The sequence below is a fragment of the Ochotona princeps genome, chromosome 23 (genome assembly GCF_030435755.1).
Source record: "Ochotona princeps isolate mOchPri1 chromosome 23, mOchPri1.hap1, whole genome shotgun sequence".
NCBI lineage: Eukaryota > Metazoa > Chordata > Mammalia > Lagomorpha > Ochotonidae > Ochotona > Ochotona princeps.
This window is the reverse complement of record NC_080854.1, coordinates 30,014,893-30,034,733: the sequence shown is the minus strand read 5'-3', so window position 1 is coordinate 30,034,733 and position 19,841 is coordinate 30,014,893. Positions and strand designations below refer to the sequence as shown.

Genomic DNA, 19,841 nt, shown 5'->3' with positions numbered 1-19,841 from the left:
TATACTGATATATTTTTATTGATTTATTTGTAAAAAAGAAAAGCTCTGATACAGATAAATCTGTGTTGTCCTGAAAGCATTTTGTTATGACTACTTCCCATTCAGTGTCACCGTCCTCCTGCATGGTGGCTGCTGTGCTTGTTTCTTTCCATCCGGCACCTTGCCCACTGCAGCTACCATGATCCTCCCTGTGCTTCACGGGCCCTCCAGGATTTGCAGTACTGAGCTCTTTAATTCTTTCACCACTCTCCTAAGAGACCAATAAGCCTGGGTATATGTAACGCTACTCCCAGGCCCTTGGAGCCTGATCTCTGAGTCCAAAGGGAGCCCTTTTGCAGCTGCATTCTCCCCCTGAGACTAGCTGAGAAATCTCTTTTGCTTAACTGCTTCCCCAAAAGCTTTCCCAGGAGCAGCTGCCTGGTTCAGGAGAACTAGAAAGGCCTGGCGTTTGGGAGTCTGAAGAGAAAGAAGTTACAACACTCTCTGTGTACATTCGAATTCACAGAAGGATTTGATTGTGGATTATAGTAACTTTTTAAAGATTTTGTTTTTCTGAAAAACAGGATTTCAAAGAAAGAGACATCTATCTGCTGGTTCTCTCTCCAAGTGGCCACAATGGCTTAAGGATGGGACACACCAAAGCCAGGAAGCTGAACCTCCATGCAGGTCTCGCACCTGGGTGCAGGGACACAAACATTTGGCCCAAGTCAGCTACCGTTTGAGGAACATTAGCAGGGAATTGGATCAGAAGTCAAGTAACCAGGTTTCTATTTGGCATCCACAAAGGATTCCAGTCTTGTAGGCAATAGCTACACCCACTGTGCCATGGCTCTGTCCTTTATAGTTACTTTAATATAAAATAATATTAATATAAAGGTGGCAAAATTACATATACAAAATCCTTAGTGAGAAAGAATGTCTAATAAACTCAAGTCTGTAATCTCACAGTTAAAAATTACTATGAAAATCAAACATCGTTTTAATTATATTAAGAAATGCATCTATGAGGTAACAATTACGTGAAGTGTGAGTGTCTGGCTCTGTGGGTAGGTTCTTACCTGACGCAATCCATCCCACAGCAGAGTGGCTGGCTGTCGCCCTATCTCTGCTCTCAGTTGGCTCTCTCCTGATACGTATCCTGACACACAGGTAAAGACTGCAAGAGCAGAGTCCCAGACACCCACATGGGGACATGGATGAAGTGCCCTCGTCTGGCTTTGGGTGCGTCTGGCCAGGGCTGCTGCAGGCCTTTGGTACTGAACTAGCAAATGAGAGATTCATACATTCTCTCTTTCCTCTTCTCCCTCTCTCTGCTTCTCTAAATCTCTTTGTATTTACAATAAACAAAATAGAAGTTTCCTTTTACAATGAAGTAGCTAGACCACAAAAGCCTCGAAGTGGTAGAAAGCCACAGTTGATCTGAGCTGTGAATCACAAACTGGCTCATTTTCTTTTTTTTTTTTCTTTTTGATTGATAATCATCTTTGAATTCAGGTGAACCAGAAGTTAATTTCTTCTTGGTCAATTTCAAATGATGTTTAAAAATTGTTTATGTGAGTTTGTATATTTAAATATGGTATTCAAAATGATTCACAGAATAATTTTGAGTTTCAAAATAAGCAAGGTATCTTAAAAATTAGAAAGATTTACAAATTTTTATTGATTAAAATGTAAATTATTTGGACCAAATGCTGTAATAATTTAGACAAAAATGCAAGCTTAAAGATGTGTGGGTAAAAAGTTCAGACATTTTGAATCTTTTTTTAATGTAATATGTCACATTCAATATGTTTATACGTGCTTTACAATATGTGTAATTTTATTGATTAAAGAACTATATAGATCTGCAAGATCTGCAGGTATTTCCCAACATTCTACTTTTTCCCTTGAGATTAAATCATACTAACACTTACTTGTCTTAGAATTAGCTGCAATGAATAAAACCGTTAGATTCAATCCTCCAGAATTTTTTTTTGCAATAGGAAATGACTAAGATACTTGTAAACATCTCCAGATTCAATCATGAATAAAGACTAAAAAAAAAAAAGTCCTTTAAATGATATGTCAACTCCCCAAGAGTAAAAACAAACTTTCCTTACCCATCTCCGACATCTCAGGCACAGTGACAATGTACGGGCCATCCGTGAATTTCGGAGCGTTGTCGTTGATGTCTTGCACTTTGATAATGAACTCAGATTCAGGCTCCAGGGGTTTGTTTGTCCTTCTGTCAATCGCTTGCGCATGAAGCACGTAGTGCGTCTTCTGCTCTCTGTCCAGGCTTTTTGTAGAGTGGATGTCACCCGTGGTATCATCAATAATGAAAATGGTCCCAGCACCTTCTCCAGTAAGGATGTACTTGACTGACCCATCACCTTTGTCAGAATTGGAATGCAGCTGGAAAGACATAAACATTTAGCATGTAATTGCGTTCTAACTCCACATTGAGTTGCTATTACTTCTCCATCATTGAATATGTGGTTTCCCGAGGACTTTTGCTCTCTTCCCCACTTCTTGAAAGCTACTGTAAACATTTATATTTCTGGCATGTTTCTCTATTTTGTGAATAGACATTTGCAAAGAAATCCAAATATGGATATGATAAATCAGTAACTGGTATTTATTAGAAGAAAATAATAGCCAGTGCTGTCCTACCACTGAGTCAATATTTCACTGTCTGTAATAACATTGGGGAAATAAATTTCTGCTACATCATTATTGCCTTTGACACCTGTGACAACAGAAAGCGATTTGTCCAATGATTTATTGGATATTTGAATTATTGATTAAAGTTTGCATAAAAGAAGCTCCAATATACCACAGAACATCAATTCTATTAAAGATTAATTCATTAGTCCAAGGAACTATATTTATTTGAAAGTCATAGTGACAGAAAGAGACAGAGATACAAAATGACAAATTCCTGTTTTTGAAATGACACAATAGTCAGTTTGGGGCCACATCAGAGCTGGAGGTCAAGAATCCCAACCCGGTTTCCAAGCATGTATGGCAGTGCCTGCTGCTCTCACGGGCACCTTTAGGAAGCTGGACTGGAAGTTTAGTATCCAGGGTGTATAAACAGAAAAACAAGACTGGTGGGGCATATAACATTTTTAATATCAGCAAACTTATAACTTTTATCATCTAAAAATTTAACACAAGGCAAACAGTAATAGATTGTACAATTTCTGTGCATTTGATTTTTGACTTACTGAAAAGTTTTTGTTGACAATTATGTCTTTGAATGTACTTTGTAAAATTAGAGGACATAGTATAGTACCTAGAGTTGAGAAGTGTGTGTGTGTGTGTGTGTGTGTGTGTGTGTTTTAAAGGGTCTAGTGCGAGAGCCAAGTGGTAGCTAAACTCCTTGCCTTTTATGTATTGCAGTCCCATATGGGTGCCTATTCACTTCCCATCCAGCTCCCAGCTTTTTGCCTGGGAAAGTAGAGGATGGCCCAAAGCCTATGAGCCTGCACCCATGTGGGAGACCCAGAAAAGGCTCCTCTCTCTTGGCTAAGGATCAGCTCAGCTCCAGCCCTTGTGGCTACTTGGGGAGTGAACCTGGGGGTACAAGATCTTTGTCTCTACTTTTCTCCGTGGATCTGACTTTCCAAAAAAATACATCAATCTTAAAAGAAAAAAAATAATAAAAAATTAGGGTTCCTGGTGGGAAGGCTAGCAATCCATAGCATTGCTTTCAGCCTTACAATTTTTTTACCTTTGCATTATCAAAGTAATTATTAAACTGTATGGATGCCAGAATCATGGTTAGCTTAACCATGTGGTTCAGAGTCAAGGCTATGTCATATTTGTTATGCTTATCTTTAAAAGTTATTTTTCCTTCCTGATATAACAAGAATTCATCACAATAAAATAGTTTAAATTAGAAATAGTAAAGTATAGGCTTTCTAAAAAGAAAAGAATACTTTTAATTCTAAAGATGATTCAATTACAAAGTTGAACAAATCCTTTAGGAAACACTCACAGTTCAACTTTTATTTTTGCTGTTAATATACTTTCAGCTAGATTCCATTAGAAGAAAAAGTTTAAAATTTTGTCTCAATTTATATGAAATCTATGTCAGAATATAATTTGATATTCTAGCAATTAGATTTGATTCAGTTTTAACTAGCTTTCCCTTCTTTCATCATCACCATGACATACAAGAAGTATTGATTTAATCAATATTTACCAGATGAAAAGGTTAGCTTCTTTCATTTTTAAACATTTTATTTTTATTGGAAAGTCAGATACCAGAGAGGAGGAGAGACAGAGAGGAAGATCTTCTGTCCTTTGATTCACTCCCCAAGTGACCACAACGGCAGGAGCTACATCAGTTTGAAGCCAGGAGCCAGGAGCCTCTTCTGGGTCTCCCACATGGTTCAGGGTCCCAAGGTTTTGGGCAGTCCTCGACTGCTTTCCCAGGCCACAAGCAGGGAGTTGGATGGGAAGTAGAACTGCTGCTATTAAAATGGAACCCATATGGGATCGCGGTGCATGTGAGATGAATCCTTTAGCCACTAAGCTACCATGCCAGGCCCATAACATAACTTTTGAGTATTAATTTGAATATGATAAAATCAGTCAGCATCTATAATATTTCAGATCATGAACTAGAATAGAATCATTTTTTTGCCTCTGCTACAGAACATAGTTGTATTTCAAAAGCGGGAACTGTGTTTTTTCATTTCCAAGACTAGCCAAGTTCAATTGCATCTTCTATAGTAATCCATATGTTTAATTTCTTGGTCCATTGAAGTTGCTGCAACTTGATTTTTTCTTGATTTTCACAAATTTATCAAATAATTCCTACAATTGCTTAAATAAGAGTAATAATTAAACTTACAAAATTTATCTCTCAAACTATGTGGTTCTTATTAGATTTTTGATCTTTTAAAACTAAGCTCAAAATAGTAGTGATAGAATTTGTTAGTAAATGCATCTCCTTTTAAAATCAATTCAAATACACTAATAAGTTCTCATTGATTAGGATTAAATAATAAAATACCCTTTGAAAAGTCATTAGAAAAGTCATAATTAAGTAGAGAAATAACCAGATAATTATATGAGGGTAAAACAGGTTGTTTCTGTCACCTCAACATCCATCAACGCTTTTAAGCTCTCTGTAGCTCATATATGACACTCTGCTGTAACTTAAAACATCAGAACTCAATTGAGTTGCTCATGGACTCCAGCACTGCACCTGTCACTGGGAGGAAGCGTGGTGCTTTATGACCTCCCAATATGTGTTTGCAGAATTGCTTCTCCCAGGGGATCTGAGCAGTGACCCTCCAGGAGGAATCTTTTTGGTCACATAACTTCAACCGCTCACCTCTTCCTCATTTCTAACTCAAAAATGTTGAAACAAAATGTAACGCTGTTCACATAGTATTTCAGTTTTCTTGTCATCAAACATGCACATGTTAAAGGTTTATTTTAAAGTCTTTGAACACTTAGAAGATGGTTGAAAAGGTAAAATATTGAAAGAGACAATACAATAGGAAGATAGATTTTTTTGAATAAGGACAAGTGAAACAAAAGTGATGGTACATCAGGAATAATTATAGTTCCTACTTCAAAATACAAAAGACAGAGTAATAGGGACAAAATGGAAATCACACAGCAAGATTCAATATAGAAAATCATTCTAAAATCGTTTCTTCTGTTGTTACTGTTGTAAAGATGTAGGATGAAATGGAATGAGACACCTGAATGAATTCATGAAAAGGGTAATAATATGTTTGTATACACTTCTTGACAATCATGTTAATACCTAGAAGAAAATATTTATCATTTATGAAGTAGACAACCAGCTACAAAATATTAACAGAATAACTTATTTTATGTTTTCCTCATTCCATCACTGGAAGACAGATGCAAAGTGACATGTTCATTTAACTGCTATTTTTAAGACTCTTCCTAGACCACTTACCATGAACCTTGTAGAAGATGAGATGACATCAAAATCGTGTTTTCTTGGGGGCAGGCACCTACACTTCCGGCATCCATATGGGAGCTGGTTCCAGTCCCAGCTGCTCTACTTCCTGTCCGGTTCCGTGCTTATGGCCTGGGGCAACAGCTGAGGATGGACCAAGGCGTTGGGACCCTGCACCTGTATCTGGCAGGCCCTAAGGGGGCTGCTGCCTCCCAGCTGCCAACGGGCCCAGTTCTGACCTTTGCAGGCACTTGCGGAGTGAACCAGCAGACAGAAGATCTGTCTCTCTCCCTCTCTCTGTAACTCTGGCTGTTACTTTCTTTTTTTTTTTTTTTTAAATAAGTCTGACTTTCAGTTAATTAATCATCTACAAAGCACAAATTGTTTTATGCTGTATGAACATTAGAATTCTATATTATAAAATTGCAACCATTAAAATATTTTTAAATTGCTAATGCCTTCTAGAAACTAACTTCAGAAAGATGCAAAATGGTAGCAATTGACTCAACTTTTAGACATAGGAGGAAAATTATTTTTAGCAGAACTAGTTTTATATCACGTAGTTTTGGATTAAAAGTTTATAATATGCATATTGTTTATAAGCTTGTCATTTTCTGCTTTTATAATAAAATATATAATGCTGGGTACTTGATGAAACAGAAAAATGCTCAACTAGCCTGCAGTGTTGGCAGGAGTAAATCCAGTATTGGGCAGACCCATGACTTCAGTTTCTAGTGAATTCTCCCTTGTCTGGGTGACATCACAAGAGAGAAGCAGAGATAAAAACGGATAACTGCCCAAGGGGTCAAGTGAATGAGGTAACCTACTGGAAACTACTGTAATGAGAATTAATCCATCCTGCAAGGCCAGCATTAACCTTTTCTACTTAAAATGCCCTCATGACCTGATTTCCTTGCCTAAGTCTCCACCCCTTAAAGATCCCATCATCTCTTCATATAAACATTGAGGCTGAAGGCTCTAACGCGTGGTCCGTTGAAAGTGCAGACCACATTTAAATCATAGCATAAGTAGATGAGTAACAGAAGTACAGGAAAGAAATAGTAAGGTTGTCAGCCTATGGCATATTAAAACATGTATACACTATATACTACGTGTAAGAAATTCAGATAAAATAAAAATGCAATAGTGTTGTATGTCTTTAGAGTCAAAGGTTTGAGCATGGTCCAACATTCACAACATTTTTCACAAATAATAAATTCTTAATTACAAATTTTTCGGAGGTTATGATTCATCTAAATAGATTCTAATATACATAATAAATCACTAAAATATGTTTCAGAAGTTATAACTAAACAATATAAATTACAGTAAGATGAATGAATTGCAGCTCTATTATGTAAAATATCAGCAAATGTTATGCCAAAATAATTATGAAAATGTTTGTTGTTAATATTCACATTGTGTGATTCAATAATATAAATGATTATCTTATTAATTCCTTAACCACTTACTAGACTAGTTGAAATGGTTAGATGCCATGTAACACTAATGAGAAACCATTGTAGTAGCAATCACCAATTGCTTAATGGTTATCATATTATACAGACACCCTTTTATAAAGCAGCAAAGTATCCATTAATGGATTCTGTTTCCTGTACGCTATCTATTTCCAAAAACGTAGTGACACATGTGATATCCACTGTATCTATACTGTTTAGTAAGTGGGTTTTAAGGCTTTGGAGGAGCATATATTTTACTCAATGTTTTGCCAAGCAAGCAATATAAAGGAATGATCGTATAAAATGAGTGATTACTAATCACAGGTGTGCAGACAAAATACTGTAGCTAGAAAACTCTTGGAGACAATCAGGATAGACAGACAAGTATGATAAAGAACTGTCATTTTTGAGTGTAGGCGACAATGAACCACTACAAGGAAAGGGCAGAGGCTGCAGCATGAACATTGAGTTATTCTGTATGCAGATAAATTTCTTACACAACAGTTGATAAAAACACTAGTTGTGATCTAATGACTATTTCAGTTATAGAATAGAGGTGCTCACAGTGGTTGACATGGAAATATGTGTAAAAGTCAGTTTCACTCATGTCCAATAAACTAGTCCAATAGACAGTTCTGTGCTACAGAGTAGGAAGCGGTGGTAAGTCTTATCAAAACTTTCAGGAGTAGAAACATATTCACAGAGTCTTGGTATTTCAGAATAGGTTATGCGCTCATTCTGAAGGTAAGATGTTATATTTCCATAAAGCAGGAAGGTTGTTTTGTGTTCTTAATCACACAATAGTGTTAACCATTCTCTAGAGAACAAAAATATAAAAAGGAGACGGGGAAAAAAAGAAAGTGTATTCACTGAATAAAGCAGAATGAACACTTCTCTGGCATCACTTCAATAAATGATCTCTTTTTTAATGTTAAGAAATAACCTATGACATTTAAGAAGTTAATGTGAATCGCCTGAGTTAACCCTGGAAAACAATTTATTCACTCTGAACTGCGTTAGGATCAGGACCAGAAATTTAAAGCTTTTACTCAAAGGCAAAGTTCTTCACTAAGATAATATTCTATTCCTTGGGGAAGATTAACTTTAAGAGGTTATAACTACGGTGACATATCCATTTTAAAGTTTGCTTGCAGTTAGGACTTCAAGATATGTTAAAAAGATAGGTCATTGACTTAAAATTATCACATTAGGCTGCATGAATTATATATTCTTCTATGAAGAAATGTATTTTATAAAAAGAAATATATTTTAAATATTCCATTGAAAGATAGAAATAAAGGTTGAAATATTACGTAGCAATTTATTCATCATTATTCCCAGTACTTTTTACATGTTAATAATTTAATTTAACCTAACATTTTAATAGATTTATTTATTTTTATTGGAAAGTCAGATATACAGAGAGGAGGAGAGACAGAGGGACATCTACTGATTCACTCGTCAAGTGGCCACAACGTCTGAACCTGAACTGATCCGAAGCCAGGAACCTGGAATCTCTTCCGGGTCTCCCACACAGGTGCAGCGTCACAAGGCTTTGGGCCGTCCTTGACTGCTTTTCCAGGCCACTAAGCAGGGAGGTAGATAGGAAGCAGGACCAGCACCCATAGAGGATCCTGGCAATCGCAAAGTGAGTACTCCAGCCACTAGGCTACCTCACCTGGCCCTCAATCTAATGTATAAAATAAATAGACAAAATTCCGTAAAAACTCTAGGAAACTATGTTTCCACACACCCAAAATTCCAATGGCTTTGAACCCAAATTAATATATATATATATATATATATATATATCTGAATTTCAGTTTTGCAATGAATCAGTGACTCCTTCATGTTCTCCCATTTTGTCATTTTTTTAAACATCTTTGTATCTGGTTTAATGTGTTCACCCCAACATTGCATGCTTTGTGTTGGGTGGACAAATACATTGTCTCAACATGTCAGAATTACACATCAAAAGGCACAGCGGAAAAGCATGCATCCGCAAGTATTGACTACCCAGACCTAGACTTGCTGACAGTGCTAGAGTCTGAGTGACATACACATTATCCCATCAGCTGTGCTGTGCCAGTCCGGCAAAGCCCACAAAAGCTGAGACTACATTAAGCCAAAGCAAAGAAGTTGAGAGATCAATTAGGATCCCCCACATGGTGGAAGGGCCTCGATCCTAAGCCATTGCAACTTTATCTGTGGGTGTGTGCTGGAAGAAAGCTGGAACATGAGCCAGAACTGAGAATCAAATGCAGCCTTTTGCGATGTGCGACACAGGCATCTGAACTCTTAGGCTCACTGTCCGCTCCGGGATCAGTGATCGTGCAGAGAGAAACATGAATCACAGAAGCGTCAGTGGGCAGACTCTGGTTGGCAGCTGGAGGAATCAGCCCCGAGGGGTTCTGTCCCTGGTATTTACATCAGTCTTCAACCCTCTCTTCTTGAGTCTGGGTGGGACACAGTGACTCCTAATCATAAGATACAAGTGAGGGGATGTCACCTTGAAAAATAGGTTATAAAAAGATATTGATGTGTATTGTGCTTGCTGGCTCTAACCATCTATCATTCTCTCCAGCTCTCTTCCTGCTCCTGGAGTCCTCCCTCCCAGGAAGGCAAGCCTCACCGCAGGTGAGGCCCTAAGGAGGGACTCACATGACAAGCAACTGATGTCTCCAGCCAAAGCCTGCATGGACCTGAGGCTTATCAAAGCACACTTGAGTGACCTGGGAAGGGAATTTTTGCAATATTGAGCTCTAAAGTGATTATAGCCCCAGCTGACACCTTGATCACAGCTTTGTGAAGGCCCCTGAACCAGAGTCAACCCTCTAGGCCATGGCTGCATTCTGAACTCAAACAAACTGGGATAAAACAGGTTCAACGTTTCAAACAACCATGCCTTACTGATGCAAAAGATAATGCCTCTAAGGAGCACTGATGAATTGGTAAGACAAACGCACAAGAAACACGTCAACTGTGCTTCTGTTCCTGTAACTCTGCTGGGAACAGAAAGCTAAGCTATAATCATAGAAATCAAGCTGGTGGTAGCTAAGCACAGCAGTGGACGTGATCAGCAATGCACTCTAGACTGGGGCGTTTTGGAGAGTTTTCACTTGTGTTCAAACTACACAATTACAAAAACGCAAATAAAATATGTCACCAATCTCCAAAAGACAAATTTCTTGTTTCTTGTGATTTGTGATAATATATGGATTGCAGAAAAATTACAATGTACATGACTGAAATTGACATATTAGGATTTGATTGTTAGTTAATAGCTGCTGTCAATACTCTCGAGGAATAGTTTTCTCCTACTGTTCATTGATTTCTGCACTTACCAGAGTGTCATGCTTGTGGTTATAAGGGTATTAGAAGTATGTTATTTAATTTAAAAGAAAAATAAAGGAGGAGAAAGGTTGGGAGATGAGAGAATAAATACCAAGTGTCATTATGCTTTTGTAATTATGTATATTAAATACATGAAATTTGTTTCCTTTTTACTAAAAAATAAACCCACTATTCCTACTTGAGCAAGAAGTCTTATGTTTGAGGATATAATAGTTTCTCACTATAAAATGAAAAAGAAGAAAAATATACAAAAAATCTTGCTCCATAACCTTGGAGAAAAACATAAACCTTCAAGACAAGGGTTTTCTACATGTTTGTTCATATTCTGCACTCTCAATTCTATCTGGATAGAAATTTTTATTATAATGGCTTACATTTATCTTAATGGCTTACATCTAGAATTCTCCATGTAATACACCCAAGGAGTAACTGAAACTCCATGAAGTACAATCAGTTAAGGAAGAACCAGCACATCACAAGCGTTATACATCAAAAGTATTAAAGGACACCCTGATCTGGAGATATTAACTTATTTGAAAGGCAGACCCACACAGAGCCAGGGAAAGCACACACGGCAACAGAGACAGTTGACATTAACTGGCTCACTTGCCACATGCGCACAACAGTAGGAGTGAGCCAGCCTGAAGCCAGTAACCAGAAACTTCCTCTGGCTCTCCCACACAGATGACAGGAGCCCAAGAACTTGGACCTCCTTCCACTGCCTCTCAGGTACTGCTGGCGGGAAGCTAGATCAGAAATGGATTAACTGCCCATAAGCCAGCACTGTAATAGAGGATGTCTGTGCCCAAGCAGCAGCTTCACGCACTACAGCAAACACCCACTCCAAGGGAAAGGGTTTAAGACAGAAGATAATGTAAATAAAAACGATAGTTACATAAAATTCAGTTTTCAGCATACGCAAACTCAGGGGATCTCTATAACTGATAGAAAAGTGACATTTCAGGAAATATATGAACCAAAAAGCTAAAATAGTTCATTCATCATAATTAAAGCTAAAGAACATGTAGGAATATTAAATACATTTTCAAAAACTTGGAACGATCAATGCTTATAGAAAGAATAGTAAGTACATGCACCCTAGACACACATAAACAACATGCATACACACAAAATTAACAAGGCGGTAGGATAAAAACAAAGGCAAGATTTTCTGCAGTTTTATATGCCATTTCCTGAACATAGGAGATGCTGGCGCTTTTGTTGTTTTTATTTTGCTTTTGATTTTTAAGATGTAGTCACTTATTCAGAAGTCGGAGTTACAGCTGCAGAAAGAGAGGGAGAGACAGAAAGAGGTTTTCCTTCAGCTGGTTTGGAGCCCAGGTGGGGTCAAGCTGAAGTTAGAGGTAGGTACTTCTTCCAGGTGTCCCACAAGAGTTGCAGGGGTCCAATCACTTGTCTCTCCTGCTGTTTTCCCCCAGGCTCTTACAAGTGAGCTGCTTTGGAAGTGAGTCAACCAGGATATGAACTGGCACCCACAGGAGATGTTAGTGTCACAGGAGGTGGCTTTACTTAATACATCACAATGCCAGCCCCATGTTTAGGGTTGTATCAGTCTAAGAAACATTCTAAGAATGGTCTTCCAGACTCCTCCAAACAATGTGAGATTGAAGAACGAAGAGTGGTAAGAAAGTTAAAGTAGAAAAATGTGCAAGATCCGGAGATTAAGAGTTACCCACAAACCATCGATGCTGGTCTGGGTTATCTGTGCGACTGGCTGGCAACTATTGTAGGCTGCATGTGTATTTCCCCATTCAAAATGCTTATGTTGAACATGTTAGTTATTTAAAACAGAGTACTAATTTTATGCTATTATTACACACAGTCAATTCCCACAACCTGGTTCTTTACCGTGAGCCGAAAACACCAGATGCAGCGAGGTATCTTTGGAGGTTTATTCCAGCAGGACAGGAACGGGATGGGGCCATGGGAGAGCAGCGGGCAAAAGGGAAGATGGAGCACCTGGGGCCCCTTTATGTTCAGGTGAGCCTGCAAGGTGTGGGGTTGGATTGGGCCGGGACAGGCCCGAGGGAATTGGTGCCTGCAGATGAATGCCTTGGTATGATTGGTGAGTGGGCGGGGTTGGGAGATTGAGAGTAGGATTCTCAGGTGAAATGCCTGGTCACATCCGATTGGTGGACGGCTGGACCTGTGCAAATTTCATGAGCTGTGAGGAAGAGGAAATGGCGCTGGGTCCAGGGTGGGATATTCGAATAACTCCTTACAGAACACATTATCCCCTCTCTGATGTCACTGTGATGTATTAGGTGGGGCCCTTGGGATTTGATTATATCATCAGTAGAGCCCTCATAAATGGGACAAACACCCCTGGATTAAGGAGATTCCATCTAGCAAGCTACTACTCTCCACAGCCTAACTCAGAAGGGAGCCCTCCAGAGAACACAACAGTGATGCCACTCTGATCACAGATTTCCAGCCTTCAGGGCACTAAGAAGTGTCTTGTGCACAAAGCAGTCAGTGTGTCTTCTTGTAGTTTAAACTGGCTACAAAAATTATCCAGAGCTGCAAAGGAAGATGCTGGGGCCTGGGTCCCAGTCAATGGGAAAAACCCATAGTCAGAAGTGGGTCCAGACCAAATTGGAAAAACCGGGCATCCCCATGACAACCCATCATGAAGATGAGCATGCTTGGGATGACCGTGAGACTGGCTCATTATAGGAAGAGGATTGAGTAGCTGTGATCTAGAAACAGGAACATCCTCCTATTACCAACTGAGGCACAAGCAGAATCCACAGAACAAGATAAAACCTAGGGCAACACTGCCAAGATAGCGAAATCTAGGGGCCGGTGCTGTGACAGAGCAGGTAAAGCCACTGCTTTGTTGCACCAGCATGTCACATGGGCACAGGTTTGAGGACCTGTGGCCCTGTTTCTTATCCAGTACCCTGTAAGCGCACTTAGGGAAGCAACAGAGGATGGCTCGAGACCTTGAATCCCTGTACCCATTGAGAGACCAAGAAAAAAGCCTCTTGCTCCTAGCTTAGAAATGCCCCTGCCCCCACCCCAGCCGCTGCTGCCATTTGGAGAGGAAACCAGTGATAGTGATGGAGCATTCTCCCTCTGTCACTTTTCTCACTTTTTAACTCTGTATTTCAAATCAATTTGTTAAAAAAAAAAAAAGGAAAAAGAAAATCTAAGCATATCTTTACCACCAAACTATAAAACACAAGGAAAGGCAGACCTCATCTGTGAGAACAAATTTGAAACACAACAGATTCTGATCACCACAACTGCAGATGTACAGGCTAAAGAATAATTATACAACACACGAAAATGATATGAGAAATGGGGGTGCAATTACAAAGATGCTCAAATAATAAGAGCCCATCAAGAATGAAGCAGACATTTGAAAAAAACAATACCATCTGGAAATGGGTATATTATGTGATTCAAAATTTGGATAGATTAAGCAGTGGATCTGACACAGTAAAATGAATGAGAATGGAGTGAAAAACGGGGGTGACAATAAGTAGGATCAAAGCAAAGTAAAATCAAGCTTTATTCTGAACCTTCCTCTAAAGCAGATCCTAGCCTCAGCCATTACTACAACATCACACATATTTCAGATCCGAGGAAAAACTGCGTATACAGAGGACAAAGGATTCTTGATAGATTAGGAACAGCAAAGAGACATGCAAGGAAGTGGTAGAGATCTCTTCCTTCTTCTCCGGGTAAATTATATGATCATAGGTGCTCTGCTTCAGGGGAAAACGGATGGGTGAAAAAGGGACAGACAGAAAGACAGATCAAGAGAGCAAGTGAGGAAAGACATTCAGGTGCAATGACAATGTTACTATCAAACGGTACAAATAAAATGGTGGAATAAAAGAAAAAAACAAAGAGCATCATATATTGTCTGTGGACTCTCAGAAAACAGTTATATATACAATAGTTAGATTATTATTTACCAAAGTAAGGCTAGAAGTAAACTTCTTATTTTATTCAAATAACCAACTACATGCTGTTATTTTTTCCTAGATGAATGGTACCATAGTAAAGTATGACAACATGAGTAGAAAATTGGGAGTATGATGTCTTTGCAATTTGAATAATGTGGATATTCTGATTTTTGTATTTTCTTATTTGAAAAGTAAAAAATAAGTGGGAAGGAAGCTTGGCAGGCCTCCAGGACCACTGGATCCTGGCTTAGGGTTTTTTGACCTGCATGGATGCCTATAGCCAGGCTCCAAAGGTGCTGGGCCAAGCCTCTAGGCCACCCGGAGTTGAACCCTCACAGTTACAGGGTCTTGAGGTACAGGGGATGATGGGATTGAACAGGTGGCACTGGGAGATGACCTGTGATTTCTATGCCCAGATTAGGAATTACAGCTGCAGGACTTCCATTGATAAGTCCACAACATGTGTATATATGTAGGGGACTGACATCAAAGTGGTATTGACGGGACAAGAGAGAGAAGTGGGTCTGATAGTAGGATCTGTGGGGGCAATGTGGGCTCAACCCCATGGAATTGCAATCTCTGCTGGCTCCTCCTAGGACTTCTCAAGGAGTCAGGCCTTGCTGGGGAATTAAGGGGGCTCCCCCGCTATGTTGGGGTTCTCACTCATGAGAATGAGAGTAGGATTGAGGGAGGCAGGCATGGCTGTACATGGCTACAGACTGCACCAACTTGGGTGCACAGTGGGACTGTTGAGCTACAGATTGAACTTAACTCCAGCCCCCACTGGTGCTCATGAGAGCCAGATTGGGTGCAGAACAGGCCAGACTAGGTCTTGACTCCTGCTGAAGTACATGAAAGCAGTGTCTGGGAGTGGACAAGGTAGTGCTGGGCTGCAGCAACCAACAAGAACCAGAATGGGCGTGGCTGGTTGAACAAGGCCACTGTTCTTGTCAGGACAGGGGCTGGACAAAGTCATCCTGGGTCAATGACCCACTGGTGTGAACAATAACTGTCATTGGGAGGAGACTCAATGGAGGAGATGGGGAACTCCTCTGTTGGGATGCACCCCCTGCAGATGAGCACAAGAAGCAAGGCAAGGAAAAGCCCAGACCATGCCAGGTTACAATACTCACCAGCATACATGTGGGTAAGGTCTGGGGACAGACCAGTCTGTGCCATCACGTAACACCCACTAGCAGATTTGAGAACCAGGGCAGGGGGTAGGAGGAGCCAGATCAGACTGCAAAACCAGCCGTTTACATTAGAACCAGGACAGCAATCAGGCTGGAACGGAATAGGCTGCAGCGCGCACTAGCTGGAGCTGGAACAGGGGACAGACTAGACTAGGCCGGGCTATGCAGTAAGCCTTTGGATGCATGGGAGACCCGGAAGAGATTCCTGGCTTTTGGCTTCAGACCAGCTCAGGTCTGGCCATTGCACCCACTTGGGGAGTGAATCAGAGGATGGAAGATCTTCCTCTCTGTTTCTTCTCCTCTCTGTATATATGACTTTCCAAAATAAAGATAAATCTTAAAAAAACATTGTATCTACAAAAACATAGACTTTCTTATAGTGTACTTTTGTGTCACCATTCTGTCAAATCCTACAAGATATCTAAGGTCTTTGCCAGCTCCTCTGCTTCTAGCATCAAAGTTCAATACTTCTCCCAGAATAATGGACATCTGAGTCAGGTCGAATGAGCAAAAGCTATTGCTGCATAATTTAAAGAACAGAAGGAGGGTAACCTGAAGAAACAGACCCAAGTTCCTACAGGATCAATTAAAAACTAGTAATAGTCTTGGGTTGCTAAGCTGAAGACTGTCATGTTGGTGCCCCATATCTTAACGCTATTCTGGGTTCTGGTTGCTCAGCTTCCCACCCAGCTTCCTGCAAATGCATCTGTCAGAGCAAAGAAAGATGACCAATGTGCTTGGAGGTCCCATCATACATGTACAAATATGGGTTTCCAGTTCTGGCTCTTGGATTTGGAATGGCCTAGATGTGGCTCTTAGGGTCATCTGGAGATGACTTAAAAATGGAAGATCTCTCTAGAATTCTCATGCTGCCTCCTTAGTTTTCAAATAAGTAGATTTTGAAAAAGTAATATAATTGTTTATGTCACTGCATTCTTTACAAACAGCAGTCAGGGTTGTCCATATGTCACATTATCACTTTCACTATTCAAAAAGGTATTCATCAATTAGCTGCATGTAGTTTACATAAAAACTCACCTGCTGCACCGTCTTGACCCTAATTGCATAAAAATATATTATTTCCTTGTCAGCAAGAAGTAACGCAACCCTTATTATGCTATCATTTCTCATAAAACCTTTTTCCATTCTTGTAAGTCAAAAATATCTCATTTTCACATGTTATTTTTGTGTTTTGCATTATATTCTTCTGTTTATCTTCTATATTATTTTTCAAATCTAGTTCTTTGTGGCCAAATGGGCCAAACTGGAAACCATAATGCTAAGGGAAATGAGCCAATCCCAAAAGGTTAAATACCACATGTTTGCCTTAATTTAAGATATGATGTTATGTATAACATGTTATGTTTTGAATGTTATATGTTGTGTATAAACTAAAATTGAAGTATAGGTGAGGTGGTCACAGAAGGTGGCTGGGAACTCGCATTTACTTTTAACATATTGGTTACTCATTACTATGTCAATTAATTCCATAATGATGTAAATTTTTGCTGATGGTATGTTGGAGCTTTCAATTGACTGGGATGATACTCTGCTGGCTCTGTCTTCAGACCAGAGAGGGTATACCTAAGAAGCCGTTGAACTTGACTGGACAATAAGATGCTGGACTCTATGTTTGGTATACGCTTGCAATGGGGGAATCTCAACTGAACTTGAGCTGTGGTTATGCAACTAGGTGGAGGAATCCACCATGGTGGGAGGGTTTGGGGAGGGGTGGGGAGAACCCAAGTATCTATGTAATTGTGTCACATAATACAATGTAATTACTGAAGTTAAATAATAAATAATTAAAAAAAAGAAATTAAAAAAAAATAAATAAAATAAAATACATTTTACTACACTTATCTAAAAAAAAAAAAAGGAAAAGAAAAAGTATTTTATATTGGAAATCCTTTACACTGTTTCTAGATTCTTTTTTTCTGATTTTATCTAATCTATGGAACAGCAACACATCACAACCTGTTACATGTTGACTGTTTTTTCATTTCTGTCCCAGTACCTTTCCTGAGCCTGCAATGATTTTTCCCTCAACAGATATAAACTCACTAGAGACAAAACCTATTAACTTTTCCTCCTGTAGATTTACTGTAATTTTATCCTGTCTTTGACTTCAATATGGCTACCATTTTTAAATTTTAATAAAGTTTCATAATTTTAAGAGATAATTTATAGTTACTTTTAAATTACATTCATATTGGCTTTGGGTAAAGCCAAATACAAGCTCTAATGTCATACTAAAAATGTTATACTTCTGAGTTCAAGAGGATCCCTGTGGCACATACCCTAATGCATTACACCTGATCACCTGATAATTCACAGACATAAATACTTTCTGAGGTGCTATTTTGTGGCACAGTGGCAAAGCCTGTTATGTGGGCATCATACGTGAGTGACAATTTGAGTCTATGATCATCCACTTCCTATCTAGCTCTCTGGCTTTTGTCCTGAGGCAAGCAAGCAGCAGAAGATGGTCCAACTCTTTGGATGCTTGCTATTCATTGTGAAGCCCGGATGGAGCTCCAGGCTCCCCGGCTTCAGCTTTGCTTAGCCCTTAGTTGCTGCCAACTTAGGAGTGAAATAGTAGATGGATTTTTTTTGTCCCTTTCTCTCACTCTGTAATTTTTCAAATAAATATTTTAAAAATGTTCACAGAAGAAAAAACACACAAATACATTGTTCAATAAATCTAATATGTCTACATATTGATATATTCTGGTTAAGAGGAATTCGACACAAAGAATGTAAATATCTTTGGTTCTTGTTTTGCACAAAGAAATAGTTTCCATGTGGGCAAATTCAGTGAGTGAAGTGAAATTCACTAAGTCAGAAAACTTTTGTGGCATGGGGAATGGTCCCAAGAGAAGAAAGACTCAAGCAAATGGAGGAAGTGGTGTCTTTTAAGCATATTTTTTGAAGGGGAAAAAAAAAAGATCAGTAGAGGGTATGGAGGAAACTCAACAAAAGTCAGGAATCTGCAATCTTATCTAGCTTGCTCAAAACAAACCCAAAAGATGGATGTAACCAGAAAGTTTTCATTCTCGTGATAAACTGAACTATCAGGTAGCACGTCCTTGTTCCTAGGATGAAGCTGGGCACTTTGGTCAAGCACAGTCTTGGGGATGATAAGCACTTTGCTTTCTTTCAGAGACTTCCTTGTTATTTTATGATAAAACTGGACATCCAGGGAAGTGGGAAGGGCCCCACCTAACTGCCTAGTTATTATTCTAATAAAACTAAAGGTGGAGTTGCTAGATATTTTGCCTCTCCAAGGAGCAAAATAGGGGAGAAGCAAAATATTATATTATACTTTTTGAAAGGGACACCCCCTTTTGTTTTTTATTTTACCAGGAGCCGTGGGCAAACTTCCTAACAACCCATTTACTTAAATTTCTATTATCAAATTAAAATTGAAAATAGAAGCTTTATCGGGCCCGGCGGCGTGGCCTAGCGGCTAAAGTCCTCGCCTTGAACGTGCCGGGATCCCATATGGGCGCCGGTTCTAATCCCAGCAGCTCCACTTCCCATCCAGCTCCCTGCTTGTGGCCTGGGAAAGCAGTTGAGGACGGCCCAATGCATTGGGACCCTGCACCGGTGTGGGAGACCTGGAAGAGGTTCCTGGTTCCTGGCTTTGGATCGGCGCGTACCGGCCGTTGTGGTCACTTGGGGAGTGAATCATCGGACGGAAGATCTTCCTCTCTGTCTCTCCTCCTCTGTGTATATCTGACTATAATAAAATAAATAAATCTTAAAAAAAAGAAAATAGAAGCTTTATCATTTGACTCACTATGCATCAGGGCCAAAAGATAAATAGTTCTCAAATAAAATATGTATCATTCATTTGCATTACTCTACTGCGGGGGCAACATATCAGAGTAATAATGGAGGTCCTTAATCATGGCAAAATTTTTTCAAGGGCTTCAGGGCACTTACATTTATCTATACCGTG

At 39.4% G+C, this 19,841-nt stretch overlaps 1 protein-coding gene across 4 annotated transcripts in view; it reads right to left on the bottom strand.

The window, feature by feature from the left end:
- CDH18 (cadherin 18) overlaps window positions 1-19,841 on the bottom strand; it is a 401,281-nt gene that overhangs the window by 126,544 nt on the left and 254,896 nt on the right. For 3 of the 4 annotated variants that reach the window (XM_058680026.1, XM_058680029.1, XM_058680027.1), the window contains exon 3: window positions 2,100-2,394. In XM_058680026.1, the coding sequence (XP_058536009.1) occupies window positions 2,100-2,394 (295 nt within the window). Of the gene's footprint in view, window positions 1-2,099; window positions 2,395-5,091; window positions 5,204-19,841 lie in introns of those variants that run through there. The other variant, XM_058680028.1, reaches the window with a different exon arrangement.